At 37.3% G+C, this 24,206-nt stretch overlaps 2 protein-coding genes across 3 annotated transcripts; one reads left to right on the top strand and one right to left on the bottom strand.

Annotated features, from left to right (window-relative positions):
* The first annotated feature begins 4,794 nt into the window (after window positions 1–4,794).
* Window positions 4,795–6,027, top strand: LOC129721282 (transmembrane protein 18). The gene is made up of 4 exons (XM_055673677.1): window positions 4,795–5,090; window positions 5,215–5,332; window positions 5,383–5,531; window positions 5,587–6,027. Exons 1-4 carry the CDS (start codon window positions 5,028–5,030, stop codon window positions 5,701–5,703), a joined length of 447 nt encoding a protein of 148 aa, XP_055529652.1. The 5' UTR covers window positions 4,795–5,027; the 3' UTR covers window positions 5,704–6,027.
* Window positions 6,028–7,734: 1,707 nt separating this feature from the next.
* On the bottom strand, window positions 7,735–23,969 carry LOC129721281 (protein tamozhennic). 2 transcript variants are annotated; one of them, XM_055673676.1, is made up of 8 exons: window positions 23,802–23,969; window positions 23,109–23,362; window positions 21,598–21,676; window positions 21,416–21,536; window positions 19,785–19,964; window positions 19,640–19,727; window positions 14,874–14,954; window positions 7,735–10,112 (listed from the first exon to the last, which is right to left on the bottom strand). In XM_055673676.1, the coding sequence occupies exons 2-8, from the start codon at window positions 23,251–23,253 to the stop codon at window positions 8,047–8,049; spliced, it is 2,760 nt and encodes a 919-aa protein (XP_055529651.1). In that variant the 5' UTR covers window positions 23,254–23,362; window positions 23,802–23,969; the 3' UTR covers window positions 7,735–8,046. The 2 variants fall into 2 exon arrangements, with proteins under 2 accessions (XP_055529651.1, XP_055529650.1); XM_055673675.1 differs by having other exon boundaries at window positions 23,109–23,340.
* Between the last annotated feature and the right edge of the window lie 237 nt (window positions 23,970–24,206).

Below are 24,206 nucleotides of genomic sequence, written 5' to 3'. Positions count from 1 at the left end.
AAAAATGATACTCCGTCGATTAGACCACTGGGTCGAATCAGATGGTCTACTATCAGATACTCAATTTGGCTTCCGCCGTGCCAAAGGGACGAATGATTGTCTTGCGTTGCTTTCAACAGATATTCAGCTGGCGTATGCTCGCAAAGAACAAATGGCGTCTGCGTTCTTGGACATTGAGGGGGCTTTTGATTCCGTTTCTATTGACATTCTTTCGGGTAAACTTCACCGACAACGATTTTCTCCAATTTTGAACAATTTTTTGCACAATTTGCTGTCCGAAAAGCACATGCATTTTACGCATGGCGATTCGGCAACTTTTCGCATCAGCTACATGGGTCTTCCCCAGGGCTCATGTTTAAGCCCCCTTCTTTACAACTTTTATGTAAATGACATCGACGAATGTCTGGCAAATTCATGCACGATAAGACAACTTGCAGACGACAGTGTAATCTCTGTTACTGGAGCCAAAGCTGCCGATTTGCAAGGACCATTGCAAGATACCTTGGACAATTTGTCTGCTTGGGCTTTACAGCTAGGTATCGAATTCTCTCTGGAGAAGACTGAGATAGTAGTTTTTTCTAGGAAGCATGAACCTGCTCAGCTTCAAACACAATTAATAGGTAAAACGATTTCTCAGGTTTTGGTACACAAATATCTTGGTGTCTGGTTCGACTCTTAAGGCACCTGGGGTTGTCACGTTAGGTATCTGATGAAAAAATGTCAACAAAGAGTGAATTTTCTTCGTACAATAACCGGACAATGGTGGGGAGCCCACCCAGGAGACCTTATAAGGCTTTACCAAACAACGATATTGTCTGTCATTGAGTACGGGTGTTTCTGCTTCCGCTCCGCAGCAAACACACATTTGATCAAACTGGAGCGAATACAATATCGTTGTTTGCGTATCGCCTTGGGTTGCATGCAGTCGACCCATACGATGAGTTTGGAGGTCTTAGCTGGAGTACTACCATTGAAAAACCGCTTCTGGAGCCTGTCTTCTCGCATTCTTATCAAATGTGAGGTCTTGAACCGTCCTGTGATTGAAAATTTTGAAAGGTTAATCGAACTTAATTCTCAAACCCGTTTTATGACATTGTATTTCAATCACATGTCCCATAATATTAACCCTTCTTCGAATATTCCAAATCGTGTCGACTTATCAAATACTTCTGATTCTACTGTGTTTTTCGATACATTCATGATAGAAGAAACTCGTGGAATCCCGGATCATTTACGCGTGTAGCAGATCCCCAAATTTTTTTCCAATAAATATCGAAACATCAACTGCGACAATATGTTCTACACTGACGGATCACTTCTTGATGGGTCCACTGGCTTCGGTATTTTCAATAACAATTTAACCGTCTCCCATAAGCTTGATAATCCTGCTTCTGTTTACGTCGCAGAATTGGCTGCAATTCAGTTCACCCTAGGGATTATCGAATAAATGCCCACGGACCATTATTTCAACTTTATGGACAGTCTCACTTCCATTGAGGCTCTCCGATCGATGAAAGATGTTAAGCACTCTCCGTATTTCCTGGGGAAAATACGGGAACATCTGAGTGCTTTATCCGAAAAATCTACTCAGATTACCTTAGCGTGGGTCCCTTCGCACTGCTCGATACCGGGCAATGAGAAAGCGGACTCTTTGGCTAAGGTGGGCGCAACAAACGGTGGAATTTATGAAAGACCAATTGCCTTAAATGAATTTTTCTCATTTGTACGTCAGAATACGATCATCAGTTGGCAAAATGCTTGGACCAGAGGGGAACTGTGAAGGTGGTTACATTCCATAATCCCCAAGGTGTCGACGAACCCGTGTTTCAAGAGGTTGGATGTAGGTCGGGATTTCATTTGCGTGATGTCCCGGCTTTTGTCCAATCACTATAGATTTGACGCGCATCTCCGTCGTGTTGGGCTCGGGGAAAGTGGTATCTGTGCCTGTGGTGAAGGTTATCACGACATAGAGCACGTTGCTTGGTCATGCCCTGTACACCGTGACGCCAGGTCTAAATTAATAGCTTCCCTGCAGGCCGAAGGTAGACAGTCGGCTGTTCCTGTTCGTGATGTCTTGGCGAGCCGTGACCTATCCTACATGTCCCTTATATACGTTTTCCTGAAATCCATCCACGCCCCAGTTCAGTCCTACCCCTTCCGCCTGCATCCAGCCTAACGACAAGAACACGTTAAGACCCCGGATCCGGAAACAGCAATCAAACCCGCACGATACTCTCAAGGCCCGAGGGAGACAACCCAATATGCCAGTCCGTAGTATCTTGGCCCAGCAGCGGAACATGTGCTTACCTATGGCAATGAAAACCATCATACAGTAAACCAGTGCTTTTAATGCAAAATATTATAGCTTTAAGTTACATTTAGTTTCAGCTCGTAGTCGGCAGCGAGGATAAAAAATTTGCTTTTAGTTATTAAGATACTTTGGAAAGTAAGCTACCAGATATAATTGGCGCCGTTAAACTTTAAATTGTATTTGTGCCGTGTCAAATAAATTATAGATGAACAAAAAAAAACATCAAAACGGGCGATCTGTATAATTTTGCATTGCCGTTATCCGTTTTGGTGTTGACAGTTGCCTTAACGGTGAGTGTCTTGTCATTTCTCTAATATATAGGTTCCCTACTCAGCCCCCAAGTATGATGACAGTTCTACAAGGTATGCTATTCACGTCAATGCATTAGTATTAGTGATCGTTATGAACTTTTTCCAATTTTGTATGAAATTTGAAATGATTTTGCATTTTAAACTAAACTTATAAAACATACTTTCCTGAAAAGTTATAGAAATGATGTTGAAACATGTTTTATTTGTGGGGAATACATAAACATGCTGCGGTTTAGGTAAAATATGCTAGTTTTCGTCCATTTGCCGGTAACCCTTTTGCACTTTTCGTTATTTTCTTGTACTCTAATAGCGCTTCTAAATAGAGTCGCTTATGTTTCATACAGTAACAAAAGTCATGAGCTATGACAATGACTAAGATTATGCTCCAACTATTAGAAATATAGCATTTTTATATATTTTATTTCGACATATTGTAGCAATTTTTCACACTAAATCTAAATCAATATAAATTTCTAGTGTGTTTCAACTGGAGATTCACTCTCCAACCAAAAAAATCAGATATAAAACAACATAAAACGAGAAATTTCCAAAAATGTTCTGAATTCCATACAAAACGCGAAATTTTTCATAACGAGATTTGTTTGTGTGCGTGAATAGACAAAAATGTAGCATACCTTGTAGAACTGTCATCATACTTGGACTTAGCCCTTACAAAAGAACCGCCCTTGAGGTCCTTGACGGACAGTTCGAAAGAAAGAAGAAGAAGAAGATGACAGGGATGCCAGATGTGAAGACATGTCTGAATGTTGGAAACATTTGAGCGCGTGTGAATAAGTGGAAGCCTAATAGTCGGTTGATTAACCGCACTCGATTTAATGTGTCACTGGATGTTTTGTAATCTTTCAACGGGGACCGTGTTTACAGATTTCCTATGTATAAAGACATTGTTTTGTGGAGTGTGGAGTGATATTTGAAAAATGACCTGGCCTCCCTGTGTCATGATTTCTTGACGGTAGGGTGTCTTAAAACCGCTTACAGTTGTTAAAATTCGAAATCGATTTTTTTCAATAGTTTTGCTGTTTAAATTAAGGAAAGTTAGAAAAATATGTACTTCTTTTGTAATTTCTTATCAAAAGAAAAAATAATACACATACCCTAGGGGCTAGACAACTTTATTTTATTATGAAAACTATTTCGATAATATTACACGATATTGGTTGATATATTTTGATATTTATCGTTTATCTGTCAATTGACATCCTCCAACCATAATGTATCGCTTGAAATAACGGCAATGAGCTATGATATAGATGCCAAAGGGGCAATTTAAACAGTGGTGCAAATACAAGAGATATTCATTATAATATGATGGTGATTCCCATCTGGCATGTTGGAGAACATTCATATTTTTTCAGTGTATCAAATGTCAAACTGGACGTAACCGTAACCAGGGATGCCACATGTACAGATTAATCTGTATTTTACAGATTTTTGGCCCAAGTAACGGTACAGAATCTGGGTATACAGATATACAGATTTTTGTCGAAAAGTACAGATTTACAGATTTTTCGAAATTGACATTAATTTTTAAAAACAATCCAAATATTATTTCCTAAATATTGAGCAAATTGAACATATTTTCAACTCCTCACACGTTTTAAGCTAAAAATTTTGTTTATGTACCATAAAAACTTAAAAAATACAAAGTTCTTTATGTTTAAACAATACAGATTTTTTTACAGATATTTTTGTTCCAGATACAGATGCTCAGATTTTTTCAAGGGAAAACACAGATTTAAATGTGGCAACCCTGACCGTAACGCATAAAAATTGTAGTCACTCACAAGCAGGGAAGCCACATGTACAGATTAATCTGTATTTTACAGATTTTTGGCCGAAGTAACGGTACAGAATCTGCATATACAGATATACAGATTTTTGTCGAAAAGTACAGATTCACAGATTTTTCGAAATTGACATTTATTTTTAAAAACAATCCAAATTTTATTTCATTAAATATTGAGCAAATTAAACATATTTTCAACTCCTCACACGTTTTAAGCTGAAAATTTTGTTTATGTACCTTAAAAACTTAAAAAATACGAAGTTCTTTATGTTTAAACAATACAGATTTTTTTTACAGATATTTTTGTTCCAGATACAGATGCTCCGATTTTTTCAAGGGAAAACATAGATTTAAATGTGGCAACCCTGCTCACAAGAAGAGTGAGTAACAGGGGGTAACAAATAAAACGAAAAACGTAAACAGGGTCTGTGATCTAAAATTTGCTATTATAACTGCAATACTGCAATCACAACATAAATGTATTAAACTTTAACAAAACATGCAAAAGTAATAGATTAGTTGATACTTAAATTTACTCCAACGCCATAAAGTGTAGTTTACAATTGAACCGCAATTGCAATTGCTAACCAGGTGTAACATGTCCGATCCAACATTCATAGAAATTAATGAAATCAAAGGTTTTGTTACTTTTTTACAAAGTGTAAGTATGGTTGCTCAGTTGATCAAATTTATTTTTCAATGTCTGCGGCTACGGCATCCTGAAACTTGAACTATATTTTCATTTGTGTATCAGACATACCTATATAGTTGCATTTTTATTACAGATCGATTGGTTGGATCCGTGGCTGATCGGATTAATAGGGTTTCATGTTTGCATCACGTCAACTGCTCTACTAACAAGGAATTGCGGTAACTTTCAGGTGTTTCTGTTTCTAGTCTTGTGTAAGTATAGATATGTTGCTTTTATAATTTACTCATCAATCTTGTTTCAGTACTACTGGTATACTTTTCTGAAAGTATTAATGAATATGCTGCCATCAATTGGAGAATATTTTCGAAACAACAATATTTCGACGATAAAGGATTATTTATATCCATAGTATTCTCCGTGCCAATACTACTGAATTGCATGCTTATGGTGGTATTTATTATTTTGATTCTTTTGTATACTTGGAGTTAAATTTGATTAATTTTAGGGAAGCTGGCTGTATCAATCTACGCAGTTGATGACACGACTAAAAACTGCTCAGTTGCATCAGCAGATTCGACAGTTTAATAGTCGCCAAAGAATAAAACAAAATAAGGAAGAATGAAGCTATGCCTATACTTGTCAATGCTAACTATAAGTTTTCGTTTAAAACTTTTATCGGATTAATTACAACGTTCTTCTAGAGGATTACTGCCTTAAAGGCACTAAAAAAAAAAACAGGATAGAATATACATCACCATTTAATTATTTAGACAGGAATAACAGTTTAGTAACCGATTCATGTCTTGGTTCCCAGTCTCAACTGTGCAACGGTTGAGTTAACTGCTATTCAACGGTAATACTTGTTGGATAGGTCACGGCACAACAATTATCTATCTGAGAAAATCAAGAAAATAAAGAACGAGATCATGATTCACAGATAAAATAATATACTCGAGTGAAGTATGTTTTAAGGTGATTCTCTGTATACAGAAAACACACTTTTTGAAATCCATATGTATTTTTTAACATTTTAATACGAAGTGCGCGGGATAAGGAGCCGCACGAAATCAAAGCGCCGCACACAGGCTTTATAGCGAATTTTTTTATTCCACTGGGTCAGCGCAAATCTACCCAGGCATGAAGCGACGACATCGCGATCTACGACGCGAGTAATCTCTGAGAAGAGAGAAATAATTGTTTACGAACTAAATACGTGCGGTGATGGGCTAAAACTGACAAATTGTACGGTACGCTTCGGGCAGCATGCCAGGTCAATACTGGGTCAAAATCAAGCAAATAAAGAAGGGTTTTGACTGTGGTTAGGCTGACTCCAGCTCAAAACGAGGTGAATAAAGAAATTCGCTAATGGACGCGCCTGTGCTATTGCACTAGGGAGTTTCGTAGCCGCAAGATTACAGAGTCCGTAGTAGAATCAGGACATTTTGGTTTTCAAAGGACTTTCACATTGGTTTATTCTCAGGCTCTCCACTACACACCCTTCCACTTCCTTTAAGCTGTATATATTACCCCTCTGCAGACTTTCTTCCTAACAAATTAAGTCCTCCTCTTGTAATAAAACTGGTCTTGCGTAACGTATTATAGTTCTCTTCAGGGAATTGTAATTATGCCGCGGTCTTGGCTTGGAGGAACGAGGTTTCGATAAGACTCCTTCCTCTTGACAAAATAAGTCCTTCTTATAATAAAACTGTTCTCAGGAATATTTATCCTCTCCAGAAAATTGTAAATGGTGATATTAGCACGGGGAACCGAGGTTTTTCGATAAGATCTTTTCCTCTTGACATAATAAGCTCCTCTTAAAGTTAACCTGGCCATAGAGGAATGTTAGGTGTGGTCTCTTCTCACTCCAGGGAATTCTAATTTGGCGATGTTGGTAAGATAGAAAGAGGCTTGGTATAGTAGAGCAGTAAGCTTGAAACGAAAGGGTAAACTCTCACACACAAACACGGATATAAATGAAAAAGCGTATCATTTACCTCAATAGTGATTCTGCCAATAATATGAAGTGCGGAGTACAGAAGACGACACCTGGGCAATATCACAATAGATCAAATGTCTCTGGTCGCTGTGATGAGTCCACACAGAGAAAAAAAATGCTATTGCACTCTGGGTTTGTATGTGACATATTTTTGGCTGCGTTTTCAATCCGAGCCCACCGTGGTCCCATACATTCATGTTATTTTTTGGTCCTAAAAATATTTCGTGGCATACATGCACAATTTTATACACTTTTTTTCAAACTGTTTGTTCGTCGCTTGTTAGTCTGTTCTCTGTGGTTATACTCATTTCAATATCAAGTTGGGGTACTTCGCACAATCGGACAATGGCAGATTCGTGAGCCATGCAATGAAAAAACCAGAGGTATACCACAGAAGACCAAACTAATAGTTACAGAATTTCAAATACTAACAATTTCTTGAAAGGCCACCACCGTGGTTGAGATACACATTACCAACTGCCTAAAGTATTTACCAAAAATATTTTTAAACGAATTTAGCGACTCCAGTACCTAATCATGTTTTCAAAAACGAAAGGAAACTTTGTAGCTCTCTAAAAATTCGTTAGTTGACCCATCAGAAATGTCACACCGACAACCAAAACAATATAAACAAATTTTGTCGAATAAATACATCTGTCAACAGCAAACAAAGAAAAATTTTTATTAAAATTTTTTATAATCTGGGAAACAGGAGCTTATACTAGATAGTTTAGAAATTGCTACAAATGTTAGACATAAATTTTTCTTGTCTGCCTGGTTAATCTTAAAAATAGTGTAATGTATAACAGTTTCAATATATTTTAATAAGTTTTTTTTATATTCTTCCAGTTTCTGACTAGTTAGGGATGACCAAATCAGTTATGGTCGCTTTTAAATGATAACCATGTTACATTGTCGATTTCACATTATCTGAACTTCTTACTTATAACTGATCACAATATTTTTCTGTTAAACGCAGGTTGCGGTACCATTGCTTGTCGCCGCAGTCGTTGATCCGCTACTATTCACATCAAAATCTTGGCTCTTGCAACACATTTCACAAATACGGATGGTATTAGGATTCAAATATGTGCAAAACTTACAATTCCATTCGCTAACACTAGGATTGTTTATGTTTCGACTTTGATCCCGGTCATGCAATGAGCTCATTATTGTATCTACACTTGTATCGAATGTAGCAGATTTTTTCTTTCCTGGTATTCCCACAACAGACGATACACGATGATGGCTTAAGCTGCTGTTGTGGTTCAATAAAATCCCACCACTTGTTGAGGTACCATTGCTAGCAGCTGCTGCATTAACAGTTGAGGCCAATTCTTTTGTAGACGTCGACAGTTTTCGAGCCACTGAATTTCGTTTACTTGTAGGAGCCGCGTTATTGTTATTGGCGCTTGTATTACCGTTTTGGTTGCAACTGTTGGTGTTAATGTGATTTGCTTTATGGTTATTGTCTGTCTGATTATTGCATGTGGATTTCGATAACTTATGTATCGACGATTTTGGTACAGTGCGCGCAACTAGTTCGTTGCGTTCATTGTCTCGATCATGTCTTAAAGCATTGCTATCTCTTGACACCGTCGCTGTTGGCGTACGGATTCCATCGATCTTATCGGCCGATTTAGGTTTCATTGCTTTTAATTTGTCGTTGCTGTATCGCTTAAGAGTACTTCCTCGACTAATGTGACCATCAGTTGCGAAGGGAAATTCATCTTCTTCAGCGTTGGCGAGAAAATTTCCTCGTTCACCCAAATCCTTATTGTATCCTTGCTTTTCTAAGTTCTGGAATACATAATTCCAGGTTTCGTAAGATCCAATGCCTTCCTGATTTTTGTTTGATATGCGTCTGTGTACATTGTTTTCTCGTTGAAAAGCTTCTGCTTGCAGCTGTTCGTCCTCATAACTATCGAAATCCGATTGTCTGGAGTTCCTAGAAACTTGGTGATGTAATTGGTGGAGATGTTGATGGTTTCTCTCTACCAATGCCTCAGGTAGCATGTCACTTTCGTAATCCACTAGCAACTCATTATTGGCTTTAATTACGCGATCTGACCTTTTTCGGTCCTGCTTTGTTTTATCTTTTGCATCTATGTAGATTAGATCGCTCGGATTTGGTTTGACTTCACTACTACAACCTTTAAAAACTGACGGAACATCGTAGTCATCGTGAGAAGTTTTCTTTTTGCTTAGAATTGAAGAAGGATTTTGTGTTTCAGTGGCGTTATGGTCGAAATTGTGGTTCATGTAGATGTCGGACATGTATCTGTGTGAATGAACTTGTTGATTGCATAACTGTCCATTGCTGCTGCTTCGGTGATGTTGGTAATACGGTACCATTTGCTTGGAAAAACTATTACTAATACTGGGTTGATGGTAATATGAATCACCCGATTTTCCATTCACGCATTGATTCATGTTTGTTGATAAGTTGTATGGAAGTGGAAATCGATTGCCGGATACGTTGTAAGGGTGGTTGTTGTAGATCATATTGCAGCTGTCAACGGTATCGTAGCTTCCAGCTGGTGGGGCCATTCCCATCGGTCCACCGTAATGAGACGCCGATGAAATTGCAGCATAATCAAATGGAGGTTGGTCAATTGAATGACGTTGCATGCAAGCAGTCAGATTGTACATCCCCGTCGATGGTTCCTGATAATGATCGAGTGATTTCGAATGAGGCATTGCTCCTAACGGAGGGGGTGGATGAGGAGGCATAGTGGATGATTGACTTGGGTGCACGTGTGATTGGGTTGGCGAGGTTGGCAAATAGTTAGGGTAACTGCTATGATGATGATGAAATCCGTATGTAAAATTAGGTTGTTGATTATGAGTGCTGCATGTAGTCGCATTGTAAAGTGGCTGGGTACAAAATGGTATCGTAGTTTGCTGCTGGGGATGCATAACCATCAGAGAAGGAGGCAGGATCGGTTGCTGCTGTATAACAGGAGGATGAAACTGATACACACTGCAAGAGTTGCATGAATTAACTGTTGGCGCTAGCAGACTACCGTACGTATCTACAAATACGAAAGAAGCAAAAAAAAAACACTATTTAGCAATATGTTCATTGAATATGATTAGAATATAATTTATTCTTCTTACGCCTTGTTCACACTCTACCGGATATCATGTGTGATTGCGTATCTTGATATTAGAATCCATACTTCTAGTTTTCACATGAAATATGGTTTAAAACATTTGATATCAAGATTGCCATCACATAATATCCGCTGTAGTGTGAACGGGTTATAACACTATCATGTTAGTTTTTAGAAAATCTTCAGTTTTCTTTGATTTATGTGAACTTTATTTTATTTTGAGTTGTTATTCAATGTTGATTGTTTTAAAATAACATTGGGAATAAAAATATCGTACCAGTTTATTATTTAGTGATGAAGTTTGTGATCAATGGTAAATTTTTAATTGATTTTTTCATCTCCAGTGTTACGTCTGTTAGTCTGTGATAATACCTTGTACTTTTAATATACTTTGGTGACTTATAGCGAATTACTTTATTTTCAGAGCCCACCTAGTTTTGAACAGGAGCCAGCGCATGGGCTTAATTAGTGCGTAAACAATTAACTGGCATCTTTTTTTTATTTGCGTCGTAAAACGCAATATCTTATTCCTGGGTATGTTGGCACTCATCCAGTGGAATAAAGAAATACGTTCTAAGGTATCGATCGATTTTTTTTTTCGGGGAATTAGAATTACGTTGTCCATTGATGTGAACTTTTGTAAAATATCCCAGTAAATTGCTATACGTGTCCCCTTGCAAAATACAATGACCACTATTGTTGAGTGATCAGGTACCTGCACCGACACGCTCTTAGTCAGGTAAAATATGGTTTATGAAGCCAATCACCTTCTCAGGATTCAAAGACCAAATCTCTTTGGACTGTAAACAGCCGCTGCCAAGAAACCTTGATCTGCGTTTAAATAATGCATCACAACTGCACAGCAGATGTTCCGATGTCTCGCTTTCCATACTACAAAAGCGACAGATATCATCCTGAACCCGACCAATGTTCTTTAAATGATATCTACTCGGACAGTGCCCCGTTACTAGGCCGACGTATGTACAAAGATCTTTTTTTTTGAGCTCTATGAGCTTTTTTGAATGATTCTTGTTTGGCGTTTTAAATCTTCTAGATTGGGAACATTTTTTGACATCCAACCAATTGGTTATCACCTTTTGTTCCTCCCAGCGTTTAAGCTCCATTTTCACTACACAGTTTGATATACCGCAGAAAGGTAAAAGAAAGCAAAGCTTTGGTGCTACATTCCGATTCGGAACTTGACCTTTTGTTTACTATAGACAGACTTCGCAGTCAACCGTTAAGTGTACAGGACAATTGCGGGGCTAGCGCTACGATCCTACTGACACTAATAGTCTCTCCCGAGTCAAGACTCGAACCTACGAAGACTGGCTTGTTAGGCCAGCATCGTACCTCGAAACCAGCTGGGGAGGCAGAACCGCAGAAAGGTTCTGGGCCTATGAACTGTGAGTTAGATCAAAGAAATAGTTATCGGTTTCCGTTATACTCTACTAATTCTTTTGGAAATAAATATTGAAATTCAGTCCGCAAATATATTTTTCGGACCAGTCCACATAAGCACTGAGGAAGACTGTAAGTCACAGTCGAAATATATATTTGCGGACTGAATTTCAATATTTATTTCCAAAAAATTCAGTAGAGTATAACGGAAACCTATAACTATTTCTTTGATTTCTCAATCACTCTGCTAAGACGCTCGTTATAGATTTTCTAAATGTGAGTTAGATCCTTGTTTTGCAAGTTCGTCTGCTTTTTCATTCCCACCAATGCCTTAATGTCCTGGAACCATATACAAAGTTACTGAGTTTGTTTGACACAACTGTCACAATGTGAGAATGCTTGAAACACTGTTGGCCAGTGTCCCATTGCCACTGAAACATTAATTCCAGGGCCGAAGATTCCTGCACCAGTTTTTGTACCTATTTTTGAACCATCTGTGAAAAATATCGTTGAACCGGGATCGAAAATTTTCCCGAGGTACTTGTGATTGTCAACCGTATCTATTGCTGTTCCATTGATGTTACGTCAAGTTTTTGTCGTTATTTTTAAAAGTATTGCCTTCGTTCTTGTATGATTTGTTTCGAAATAGTGTAGCCAGCACATCTTCTTGGAGTAAACCATCTCGAAGAATTTTCAGAAGCACATGAGTCGGAAATAGATGATGCGATCACTGTGAAAACGCAATTTTATGTTTGCTTCACCGTCATCATAGAATATCGTTTTCACAATCACAAGTGGTCGGCGTGCAACCAGATCGAACCAAGCGCCAAAAACATTATCTCGAGTAATCGTCGTTTGAAGTTTAACCACCCCGTATGTTTTCTGCAAGCTGCTTCTGAGATTTTTTGTGAATTATATCGCAGAAAGGTTCTGGACCTATGAACTGTGAGTTAGATCCTTGTTTTGCAAGTTCGTCTGCTTTTTCATTCCCACCAATACCAAAATGTCCTGGAACCATATACAAATTTACTGAGTTTGTTTGACACAACTGTCACAATGTGAGAATACATTCCCAGAGATCTCGTTTTTTCATGAAAGATAGTTTATCAATTTTAACATCCACTGGTGTTGAAAACCCAATTTTTTAAAAAGTGGCGCTCAGTTCGGTTTGGTCGCACGCCGACCAAGTGACCCATTAACTGTCACTAAGTCTTGTGCTTCTAAAAATTTGAAGTGCTGACTCAAAGTCGACCATTTGTGCATTAAAACCGTTTTTCCTTAAAAGATAGGTATAAAAATGCTATTATATGGACAAACTCTTAAATTTTGATATTTGGCTTTACCAAAAAGGCGTCGAAAAGACATTGAAAATTTTCGAGTTCCAAAACATTTAAAATTGCGCCATTGTCCCTTAAGGTTAATCAGGTCCAGTTCGGGGAAATTTGTATTTGCATCAAAATACATCAAAAAATCATATATAGAAGCCAAGGCAGAAAAAAATATTTTTTTGTTGCACTGTGTAATCGAATATAACGCAAGTCGACGAAACTAAAAAAGTGCATTCCAAAAGCTCAAACCAGCTCAACCAGCAAACCATTGCTCACCGGGTTCGTCGCTTTAACGTTATGTTTACGAGGAAACTCATTTAAGTCTCTATAATGGCTAGGGACACCATAATTCACAGGAATGATTGAATAATCTTTCATTTTTACGGTTTAAGCTTTCGGAGTGCACTTGTGTTGACCAGTGTAATTTACACGCTTAATAACATCTATACCATTCTAATTATAATCTATATACATAATAATTTACTGCCGAGTAATATAACACCGAGATTCGGCAGTAAATTCTAAGTGTGTCTGTTAGGTTTGAAACTAGATTTTGCTGGTGTTTCCTTATTGAACTTTTTGAATTGTTGTTTTATTTTTAACACTATTTGGTCGGCGTGCGACCAGACCGAGCCAAGCACCATGTTCTTTAAAATTGAGTTATTAGCACCAGTGGATGTGTAAACTGATAATCTATGTTCCATTAAAGAATGAAATCATTTGAACAGTTCATAGGCGTGTTATAATAAAAAATCTCTGTAGCACTTTGTGAAAAGAACAAAATTGCGTTCGACCAGAGTGAACCGTAAACACAGACATGGCATCTAAAGAAACTGATTGTTTGTGATTTAAAAGCAAACTTTGCGATTTATTTTAACTAGTAAATGATTTCTCCGCTTCGGACAGCTCGTTAATACGACTGTCATCAGAATTAGTTTAATAAACAGCCAGGTGGTTTTCGTAGAGCCGAATTTCTTTTCAATGGGAACATCTTTTTTTTTTTCAAGATCTTGTTGAGCCAGATCGAACCAAGTGCATTTCATTTTCATTTGATATTTTTCGAATAACATCAGATTTTTTCTTGTGACAAACGTCAGGACTGCGTTAATATACGGTAAATCAATGAAATTAGACAATACCCGCTTCAAAATACCAGAGTATTTCATATTGATACTATCTTAACACGCTTTGGAACCAGGAAACAGTGCAACAAAAATGAAGCTTTGCTTGTCTATCAACTGTATAATTTTTGATACAGATTGGACTGAGAGATAAAGAAGCGTTGATATCTATGTATTACGTTTGACTAGTAAGAAAAATTTACTTGTTTAATAATGAAGTTGATATGTTGTAGTAAATAGGTTTGACCAGACCGAACTGAAGACCATTTTTTTAAATTTTTGTTCGACCAGAGTGAACTGAGTACATAGGTGTCAAAAATAAAAACCAAATATTTTATCAATTATTGCTATTTTTCGTGTATTTATGATAAGAGGACATTCGTTAAGCCTTATTCATTACGTGTTAGCATTGAATTAATGATATGTTCAAACACGATTAATTTATGGGTGGTCAAACTTCAAATGCTAATTACTCAAAACAATGTGTTTGGCGCTTGGCTCGGTCTGGTCGCACGCCGACCATTTCAAACGAAGATTTTTTTATATTTCGTTGAAATGCCGAGTCGATTGGAAAAAATATCGAATAAGAATCCTAAGCAGGGTGTTAGTTTGTAAAAAATGAATTACTTTCGTCAAACATTATCATTGTGCTATCTCAAATTAACATCGACACATGAAAAAAGACTTAAGATCTCAATAGATACACCGGAAGGATTTTGTTACAAAAAGCTTGCTTGTGTGAAAGAAGGAAACAACTTGATATTTACGGGCAATCACGAGCAGTATGGATTAGTCGATAAAACAGAAAAACCACAGATAAACAAATATACCTTTTCGATGGGCTTGTTGATTCTTTAGGTGCTTTTCCTTAATCAGTGCTGCCATTTGTTGTACAGATTGCAAAACATCCACTATAAAATGAAAAAGATTTTTGTCATTGTTTTTAAAAATACATTATAAACAGACTAAGGATGAGCCACAGACAGACGTTCATGTATGAACAATATTAATTGAAAATTTCAAGTGAATTTTCAAGCAGAAACAGGTTATAAATCACATGTTAGTAATTCAGCTTGGATATCTGTCTGCGGATGAACTCAAACGAAACGGTAAACGAAAGGTAAAAAATGTATTTTGACATTAACCAATAAATTATATACAGGTGAAGAAGATAAAAACATTTTTTAATGAAATATTTTTATTTGACACGGCACAGTACCGTTTAGTTTCACAGTGCCAGATACAAAAAATATAAAAGAACTACTGCTGCTGTTTGCTAGTAATTATTTTCTTTCGTGGTAGCGAGGCAACCTCTGTCCTTGCCTCCTTCGAGAGTGGGGCCTCCGAGTCCATGCTCATCTCATCTTCGCTGCTGTCCGAAACGTTCTACTTTTGTTGGGATTGCTCGTGTTCATTTGTCCTCTGCTTCTTGCTTGTTTTTTTTTTTTTCTCTACGATAGTGAACTCTTCGGGCGGTGGTAACGTGCTTGCTCTAGTTGGTGTTGCTTTTACTGCGTCCATTGTTGTTTGCACCGGGTTGTTGAACGGCGGTGGTGTTTGGGTGCGTTACTGCTGGTGGTGGAACATTTCGTTTCGCTGCTTCTGTGCAGGACATTCAGGTTCAGGTTCAGGACACTTCTAATGGATTCTAATGGTCTAATGGATACGACTTCTCCGGATGCCTTCATATGCATGCGGATCGCATTCTATTCTACTTGGATAGGCAGATCGTGTACCCGTACTTCGATTGCGTCATCTTCTATGTGCTCATGGCGAATTGCGTGTTTGGAGCAGTTCTGTTTAACGAATTGTTCAGCTATCTCACGGTCCCCGTGAATGGTTATAAGGACGCAATGCCGCACGTGGTGCATCTGTATCGCCTTACACAAACTGAAGTCTAGTTTCATACGGTCTCTGAGGAGTTTTCCACCTCTTGAATTATGTCGTTTTCGTTTTCGCAGTGTACTACACCTTTTTCCGTGCTATACTTTGCAGCTTCAAATAAAACATTTTCAGTGTCATTGCATTGGTATGCGTAATAATGGGATTGCTGTCAATTCGTTTTGTTTTGTTCATTATCGCATTCGTCATTTTGTCTCGTTTCCATTTCATATGTCCATCTCGCAAATGTGCTGAGAAAAAATTTACCTGACACTTTACCACGTGGAACGAAAACCAAAACAAACCAGTTTTGACACATACGTGTGAATGTGTTGGTAACTTCCTACAGCACACTCTGCTTTTTTCGGGTGTCATCAGTGACAGAAAAAGTGTAGAGAGAGAGACAGAAAAAGGGTAACACGAAAAATCAAATAAAAAATTTTCGGTGTCAAAAGTGTCATTTGAGTGTAGTACACCGCGAAAACGAAAACGACATTAGACAAACCAAGCACTGATATCGATAAAATATCGATACGGCAATATTTATACAGTGCAATTGGATCCCACAATGCAGATGTCGTTAGTGTATTAACCAGTAATGGCGGACAAAGCAATTTTTCTCTAAAATACTTCATTTGTTTTTCAATCTTGCTCTTAAAACATGACTGTAGCAATCAAACAAACCATAGTTTAATTTAAAACCAAAACAAGACTCCCACAAGATCTACAACTACTCTCTCCCACTCTACGAAAACATTTCAAGCCAGGGGGTACAATCCATATGAAAAATATCGCCAAGGGGTACGCGAACAAAAAAAGGTTGAGAACCGCTGGTCTAGGATAATGAATAAGCACGCTTGCCTATAGCGGTACCAGTGGCATCCCGCCTACTAATCAAAATTTCAGAATAATCGTTATTTTTCTGGTCGCCTATCGTCAACGAGTGGCACGTCTGTTTGTCTGTGGAACAAGGTTACTCCATAATTACACTTTTGCTATAACAGAAATATACTTTTGCACTGTTCGAAAAGCGTGGCACGCGAATGAAACAGATTGTAGTCTAAACTCATAAAAAGTTTTCGAACGTTATACAAAAAAAATCCAATGTAATCGAATTTATCTAAGCAGTGCAGACCGCGGCGTACTTCTGTGTATTCTCCCTAGAGTGTTTCACCACTCTCTTTTCCCTCAGCTGTGGTATAAGTAGCAAGTGTGCTAGTTTTTCTGCGAGCAGCAGAAACACAGCACAAAAAAAGAAAAAAGTGTAGTACAAAAAACTGCTACACGCAGTGAAGAAAGTGCAAGAAAGTAAACGGTGAATATTTACTATGCTCCTCTAACATATGGAGGAGAATACCAAGCCTGACCGACCATGTTAGTTATGTTTTTTCATTTAACTTGAAAGCCCTTTAAACTATTTTTTGTTTTTGTCTTTTTCCTAATACCTAATACATTAACATTGTAGGTAGTGAATACCTTGTACTCATATATTTTTGGTCGAAGTAAGCATGCACGATCGTGTGTGTGTGAGATTTTTTTGTGTGTGGTCTCGTCAATGCGTCCAGAGACATGATCTATTGTGATATTGCCCATATTATTGGCAGTATCACTATTGAAGTACAGTGATACACATTTCATTTATATCCTTGCTTGAGTGTGAGGTTTTACCTTTCCGTTTCAAGCTTACTGCTCTACTATACCGAGCCTCCTATCAATATCGTCTAATTACAATTTGGTTAATTGTAAATTGGTGAGCCGAAAAATAAACCCATGTCAAAGTCCTTTGACAACCAAATGGCTTGATTCTGATTTCAATTTCTTTATTCCACTGCGTCAGGGCAAATCTACCGAGGAATAAAGGAACAACATCGCGATTTACGACTTAAGTGAAAAAGAGATGTATGATAATTGTTCACGAACTGAGCACGTGCGGCAGTGGGTTGAAGTGACAACTTTTACAGTGCGCTTCGGGCAGCACGCCCGGTCAATACTGGGTCAAAACCAAACGAATAGATAGGTTTTGACAGCAGTTAGGTTGGACCAAGGTCAAAGCGAGGTGAGCTGGTGGAATAAAGAAATTCACTATAAGATTCGAACTCACGACCACTCGATTGTCAAAGCGGACTCTGTAACCTTGCAACTACGGGGCTCCCGTGTGTAGAAGATAGAGAGAAAGGCGAGAAAATTATACAAATAAACTATTTTTTTAACTCAATCCACCCGGTATAATAAACAAGAACAGGGTGGCGAAAAAGTTTTCTAAATCAAATTCCCTGATATTCCCTAAAATATAACATCAATTTCTCTGACATTTTTCAACAATCGGCACAAAAAAGAGCAACGTAGATTAACGCAACTCTGAAATCCCAGTGAAAAAAGTATTGAATTGGATACGAAACCAAACCTTAGTGGTCCCGAATTAACCTTTTATACTACAAAAATCAGTTTTTTCACTGGAGTGTCGTTTAAAACAGAATCGCCTCTCGGTTAAAAATTTTTCCTTCAATATTTTTCAGTTTCCCCTGATATTCCCTGATCGAAAAAGAGTTCCCTGACGTTCCCTGATTTTCCAGGTTTTCGACACTTTGAAGAAACTATCAGCGAATTTCTTTATTCCACCAGCTCACCTCGTTTTGACCTGGAAGCGCACCAACTGCTGTCAACACTCTTCTTTATTCGCTCGATTTTGACCTGCCATGCTGCCCGAAGCGCACTGTAAAATTTGTCAGCTTCAACTCACCACCGCACGTGCTAAGTTCGTAAACAATTATTTGGCATCTCTCACTTACGATGACGTTTAATTATGCCTCGGCAGTTTTGCCCGGACACAGTGGAATAAAGAAATTCGGTATATTTCAAGCACAGACTAACAGACGTAACACTGGAACCTAGTTCCATCGCCACAAAAAACGTTCATTTCAAATTTTCAATCGAATAACAGTCGTCGCGCGAAAACGTCGTCTGGGGCGCTGTCATGCAATCTTATACAAATTTTGTAGTTCCCCATTTGACACATGCAGTAACGCTGGCGCTGATGTCGAAATAAATGACGCAGCACGAACACGACAGCAGATGGTGCTAGTGTTACTAACGTAAAGTACTGGAATCATCCAAACGATGATTTTATTGATAATTTAGACATGTTATGTCTGTTAGTCTGTGTTTCAAGTTTGAAACATTACCTAGAAATTTTTCTAGCTCGTGTTAGGTACTTAAGTTTAACCCGTCAGAAATCTCTTTTACCTTCTGAAAAGCATCTTCTTATACTCGTGATCTCATACGTGTTGATAACTCGTCTTATTTAGTAACATCGCATGCGTACCAGTCGTTGTTTTGACTGTTTTTAATATCAATTTAACTCAAAATTTCCGAAGAGCCTAGTGAGATGTAATATATTATTTTCAGTTAACTTTCTGTGATTAAACGTTACGGTGGATTTTACTTTCTGCAAACGTTGTGCTAGTTTCACCGGAGTAGCTCCACACTTTAGATATTTTTAAACGTTTATGGTTTATACTTTCGTTAGAGAATTCGTCCAATATTATCGATAATCGATATTATTTTGTCGATATAGATATCGAATATCGTATTGGTAAAGTGTATGCGATAGAATCGATATTATCGGTTTTATTGATATCGTTCCAACCCTACTTTAGAGCATTTTTTTTTCTTTTGTCGACCAGTGCAATAAGTATGAATATGTTCATTTACTTACTTGTATTGCATTCCCGGAAGCTGTAAATATCACACCAATTGACCGCTAGTGACATTTCGGTCAACTCACGGCAGATTTCCTTCATGATCTGTAAAATTATTAGCGTTATAATACTGGTTACATAGAGATAAATCAATCTTTTCACCTGGCATTCGACATTCGCTGTGATGGCGTCTCTTGATACATTCGTAACTCTATCTGGACAAATTGGACCTTCAAGAATTAATGTTTGATTGGGCATAATCCGATATCCCATTTCTTCGAACAATCTTTCAGCGTTTATGAGATTAGCAGCTATCTCATGCCGATAGAACCCCGAGTACATCTGAGTGACAAAAACAGGAGGGTTATGTGCAAAGCCACGACCGCAAGGTTGAAGTAGAATACTTTTACAGGAAAGATAACCCGGCGTGTCAGTCATTTTTTCTAGTAAATAAACGTTAACTAATCAGATCAATCGAACTTTGCGGATTGACCATTTTCAATAATATAGTAGGTTGCTTGTCATGGTTGAGGCTTCCCAGCAAACAAATTGGTTCATATAAGTCGCGCTCAACTTTGTTAAGTGAACCCTTATTTGGTAAGAAATGACCATATAAGATGCATGGAATGCGCTTATGTGTACAAATCTGGAGGCCATATACGTACATTGTAAAAAAAATTGGTTACGATTTTGTATAACTTCGCATGATATCTCAAATGGCCTCATTTGAAACTTTAAATTGCATTCTGTACGACTTAGAGGATTGACGCATTTTACAATTTTATATGACACGTTGAATGGCTTCATATATTACATTATATTGCGTTTTTTAGGATTTAAATTTTATACGATACAAACAAATTTAATGTTGCATCTTTTGTAATTTCAAACTTGACATGTCCATTTGAACGACTTAGAATTAACATCCTTATACAATTTTTGGTTTGCTGGGTTGACAATTTTTAAATTTTGAAAAGGAATTTTTTAGGATGTCGTGCTCATGACTGAAGGAAAAGATAATTCAGTACGTTTTGAGACACGGAAATGAAGTAAAATTTATACTTTTGCAAATTTAAAAATGTGAATTAACTTATTAGAAAATAATAACTATTAAATCAGGTTTTTATTTCATCCTGAAAAAGACAATTTGTTGTTCATTTCAGTATCGGATAAGATGCCGATCACATCTTTGCGTTATCACTGGCAGGGTGAATAAAGTATTCCTTGTGATAAAGTAAACAATGAAATGCTGATATAACACTCAAAACTAGACGGCTCACGTGGCCGCTTTCCGCCATCGTTGGTATCCACTGCACTGCTAGTGCTGCTGCTAAGGGAGGACGACTACTGTTGTTGCTGTCTAGAACTATTATGAGCGGCTACGGCTGAAACAGGCTCTTATATAGGCCAAATAGCATGTTTTCAATTGCATGGTATATGATTCTGTCGACCGTGCTTGGGAAGCAATCATATAACGACCAATCAGAGGTCGAATCTTTCGTTTTGACAAGGCTTGACTATTTTCAATAGTACAAAAGTTTGAATAATAAAATTACAATTATCTTGTTTTGGGAAGAATCTTAGAAGATTTTCCAATCTATTGCTGCAAGAACGAAGGAAATCCATCGAATACTAACCGATTTATTAGCATTTGAAATTGGACATATTTTTCACTTTTTTCGGTTTTAGATTTTCATTTTACATCCCTATGTAGCCGAACTTCCTGAGAGAAGTATTCTACTTCAAAAAAAGATAAAAAACTGTTTCGTTGCTTAAAAATGGATATCTGTTACCTTGATTGTCTTGTACTCCTTTCGCCACGGTTTTGTGAATAAATTGTTTGCATACTGACTTATTGCTTCAAATCCGATGGATGCCTTGTATGCGGAAAAATCTTCCAATTTGATGATAGAACTGCAAACGAATTCGTTGAAACTTTCAATGATCTTCAGAAAAATGTGTCTATAATGCTTACCTCTTCAGTACATGAACCGTTGAAGGAAGAAGGAACTTTCGATCGTGCGGCATATTGCATAAATATTGGAAAATTAGTTCTGCAAGTAAATAAACCAAAACCGTTATTTTGATTAATCTGATTAATTTTGGGGATGAGTCTTTCAAAGGTTTTCTGTATAATAATTGAGATACTAATTGCTTATTACAAAATGTAAAAAAGCGTTACATTATCACATTTCAATGTTAAGTTTTATGTCAAAACAACACTACAGTGATTAAATACTAGTTACGTAATTCCACAAAAAATATACTATTGAAACATCATTCCAATTTGTATTATTGGTGTTGTTTCATGTTCATTGTGAAGCGATGTAATTTGTAATTTATTCTAGCAAAGCGCTATCCTAATAATCGCTTCTAATCAATGACAAATTTCTGCTTTGTGTTTCTATATTGAAATATATTTTGGCCGGCTCAATTGACTAATATGTATGCTGCGTTTAATTAAGCTAATGCTCGTTCGTAATCTAAAGAATAAGACTTAGGAGTAAACCTAGAGTGCCTGTATAAAATAGTGCCGACCGCTCCTGGATTTAGGCAAAGTACCTGTAACACTTAATTCCAATTTTGACAGTGCCGCTACTCTCACTCACTCTAATGGTTAATTTCTTTGTTCCTCTGGGTCAGTGCAAAAACTACCCAGGAAGGCAATTAAGAAAAAGATGCCAGATAGCTGTTTACAAACAATTTTACGGTGCGCCTAGGAGGTGTTGCCAAGTCAATACTGGGTAAAAATCAAGCAGCAGTTAGGTTGGCTCCAGTTCAAAACTAGTTAAGCTGTGGGAAAAAGAAATTCGTTAGGTAAACTTTGAAAACGAATCATCCTAAACAGAAGTGATTCCTGTGGCCGGTGTTTCGGGTTCCGGTGTAAGTACACGCGATCAAAGATTAACAAAAGCGGCCCACATTAACTAAAGCTAAAAACTTGTAAATTGAAACTTAGTAATAAAGACCAAATGCGGTAGCTATTTCTCTTCATAAAAAAGGCACCTTCCTGCACCCGAGGCACGTCCGCATGGTTGATGTAAAACTACGATAACCGAAACCAGAAATGAAAACCCATTTTGGTTGTTCATAGTACCATATTTCAGTAGAAAAATTATTCACTTCATATTAATGAACACACGCTCAGCCTAATACGATTTCAATCTTCTTCAACACGCGGAAGGTTACTTTTCCGTTTCGGTAAAGATCCTAATCGAGTATAATTCGGTAGAAAATAAACTTTGTTTTATATTAAACAGTTTTGTAGTCGTTCTGAAGGAGCAACATTACAATGTTCTTTATCTGGTTATCTGCATGTCACAGTAACTAATACTTTCAAGAGTTTGAATTTATGATAACTAATACATTCTGGGATAGTGTTCCAGTTCCGGAAAATGGTTCATTCTGAGGAACATATTTTGGCACTTAATTTTTCGGGGAATGGTTTTCTAGGAAAAGTTGGGCAATCATTTAATAAATACCTACCTTCCAATTGTTTTCGAAGATCGAGCTTTTCCAATGATTCATCCGCATCCAGGAACTTCCAGTGCACGTTCATTATTTCAGTCCACAGTGTATTAATGATGTTATGATCATAAGCAGATGCCATCCCGAATAGATTGTCGGACATCGAATGTGTATCAGTTATTGGTTTCGTTATTTTTATCTTGCTTTCGTTGTTGCCAAACTATCTAAGCACTCGTTTCATTGTAAAAATCTGCAATCATGAAATCAACAATCTACAATATTAATAAAGCATACATAGGCAAAACGGATACAATTATTTACTAAAACTCAAAAATTTTAAAATTGTTTTTTTTTTTGTATTCAATATAATGCGCGCACTTTCATGCACCAATCCCAGATTTTTTTTTACTTCTCTTACGATTGCTATAAATATCATAACTAGTAGCTCTCTTTTGGACGATCGTACCGCTATGCATAACTAAATGGCACGAAAATCTATTAAAAGAATTGCAATAGCATTTCTATTGCATCTGATTCGATAATCCGTTTCAATTAATAACATGCATTCAAATCAACTTCGCTAGTAAAGGAATTTGTGCTGATATTAGTTTATTTCCTTTAATACAATTTGTACATTCGATCACATACACGTCGTCACCAAAAACAAACCTTAGTTTGATTTGCGGATAATATAAGATTACTTTTACTTACTTTCAGCCTTTTCAGTTGGCATTATTCCAGCCTAATTGTAAGGTTTTTTATTGTTCACAATCAATGATTCTTTAATTTTGCGCTGAATAGTTAACAGTAAACTTTCTTTTCAATCCACCATTGACAACAGGGACAATAGTTTTTCTTCTCTTCTTCTTACAAGTGCTAGTGACGTATTCGAAAACATCGAGGAAGCATTTACAATTCTTGGTTGTCAAAGTTTGCGTTCCAGCCAGAGCTGCCAAACCAATCAAAATAACCAGACTATTCGTTTCTAACCAGGGTATTTCCTTGTTCAGAATACGCCGCATATCACCTGATATCCCCAGATGATGTCGGATATGACTTTGGGTGTTCACACTACAGTGAGATGATATGATTTGACATTTGCTTTATTTGGTTTGG

Source organism: Wyeomyia smithii, chromosome 2 (genome assembly GCF_029784165.1).
Source record: "Wyeomyia smithii strain HCP4-BCI-WySm-NY-G18 chromosome 2, ASM2978416v1, whole genome shotgun sequence".
Lineage (NCBI taxonomy): Eukaryota > Metazoa > Arthropoda > Insecta > Diptera > Culicidae > Wyeomyia > Wyeomyia smithii.
The sequence above is the reverse complement of the archived record's forward strand: the minus strand, read 5'-3'. Positions and strand labels throughout refer to the sequence as shown.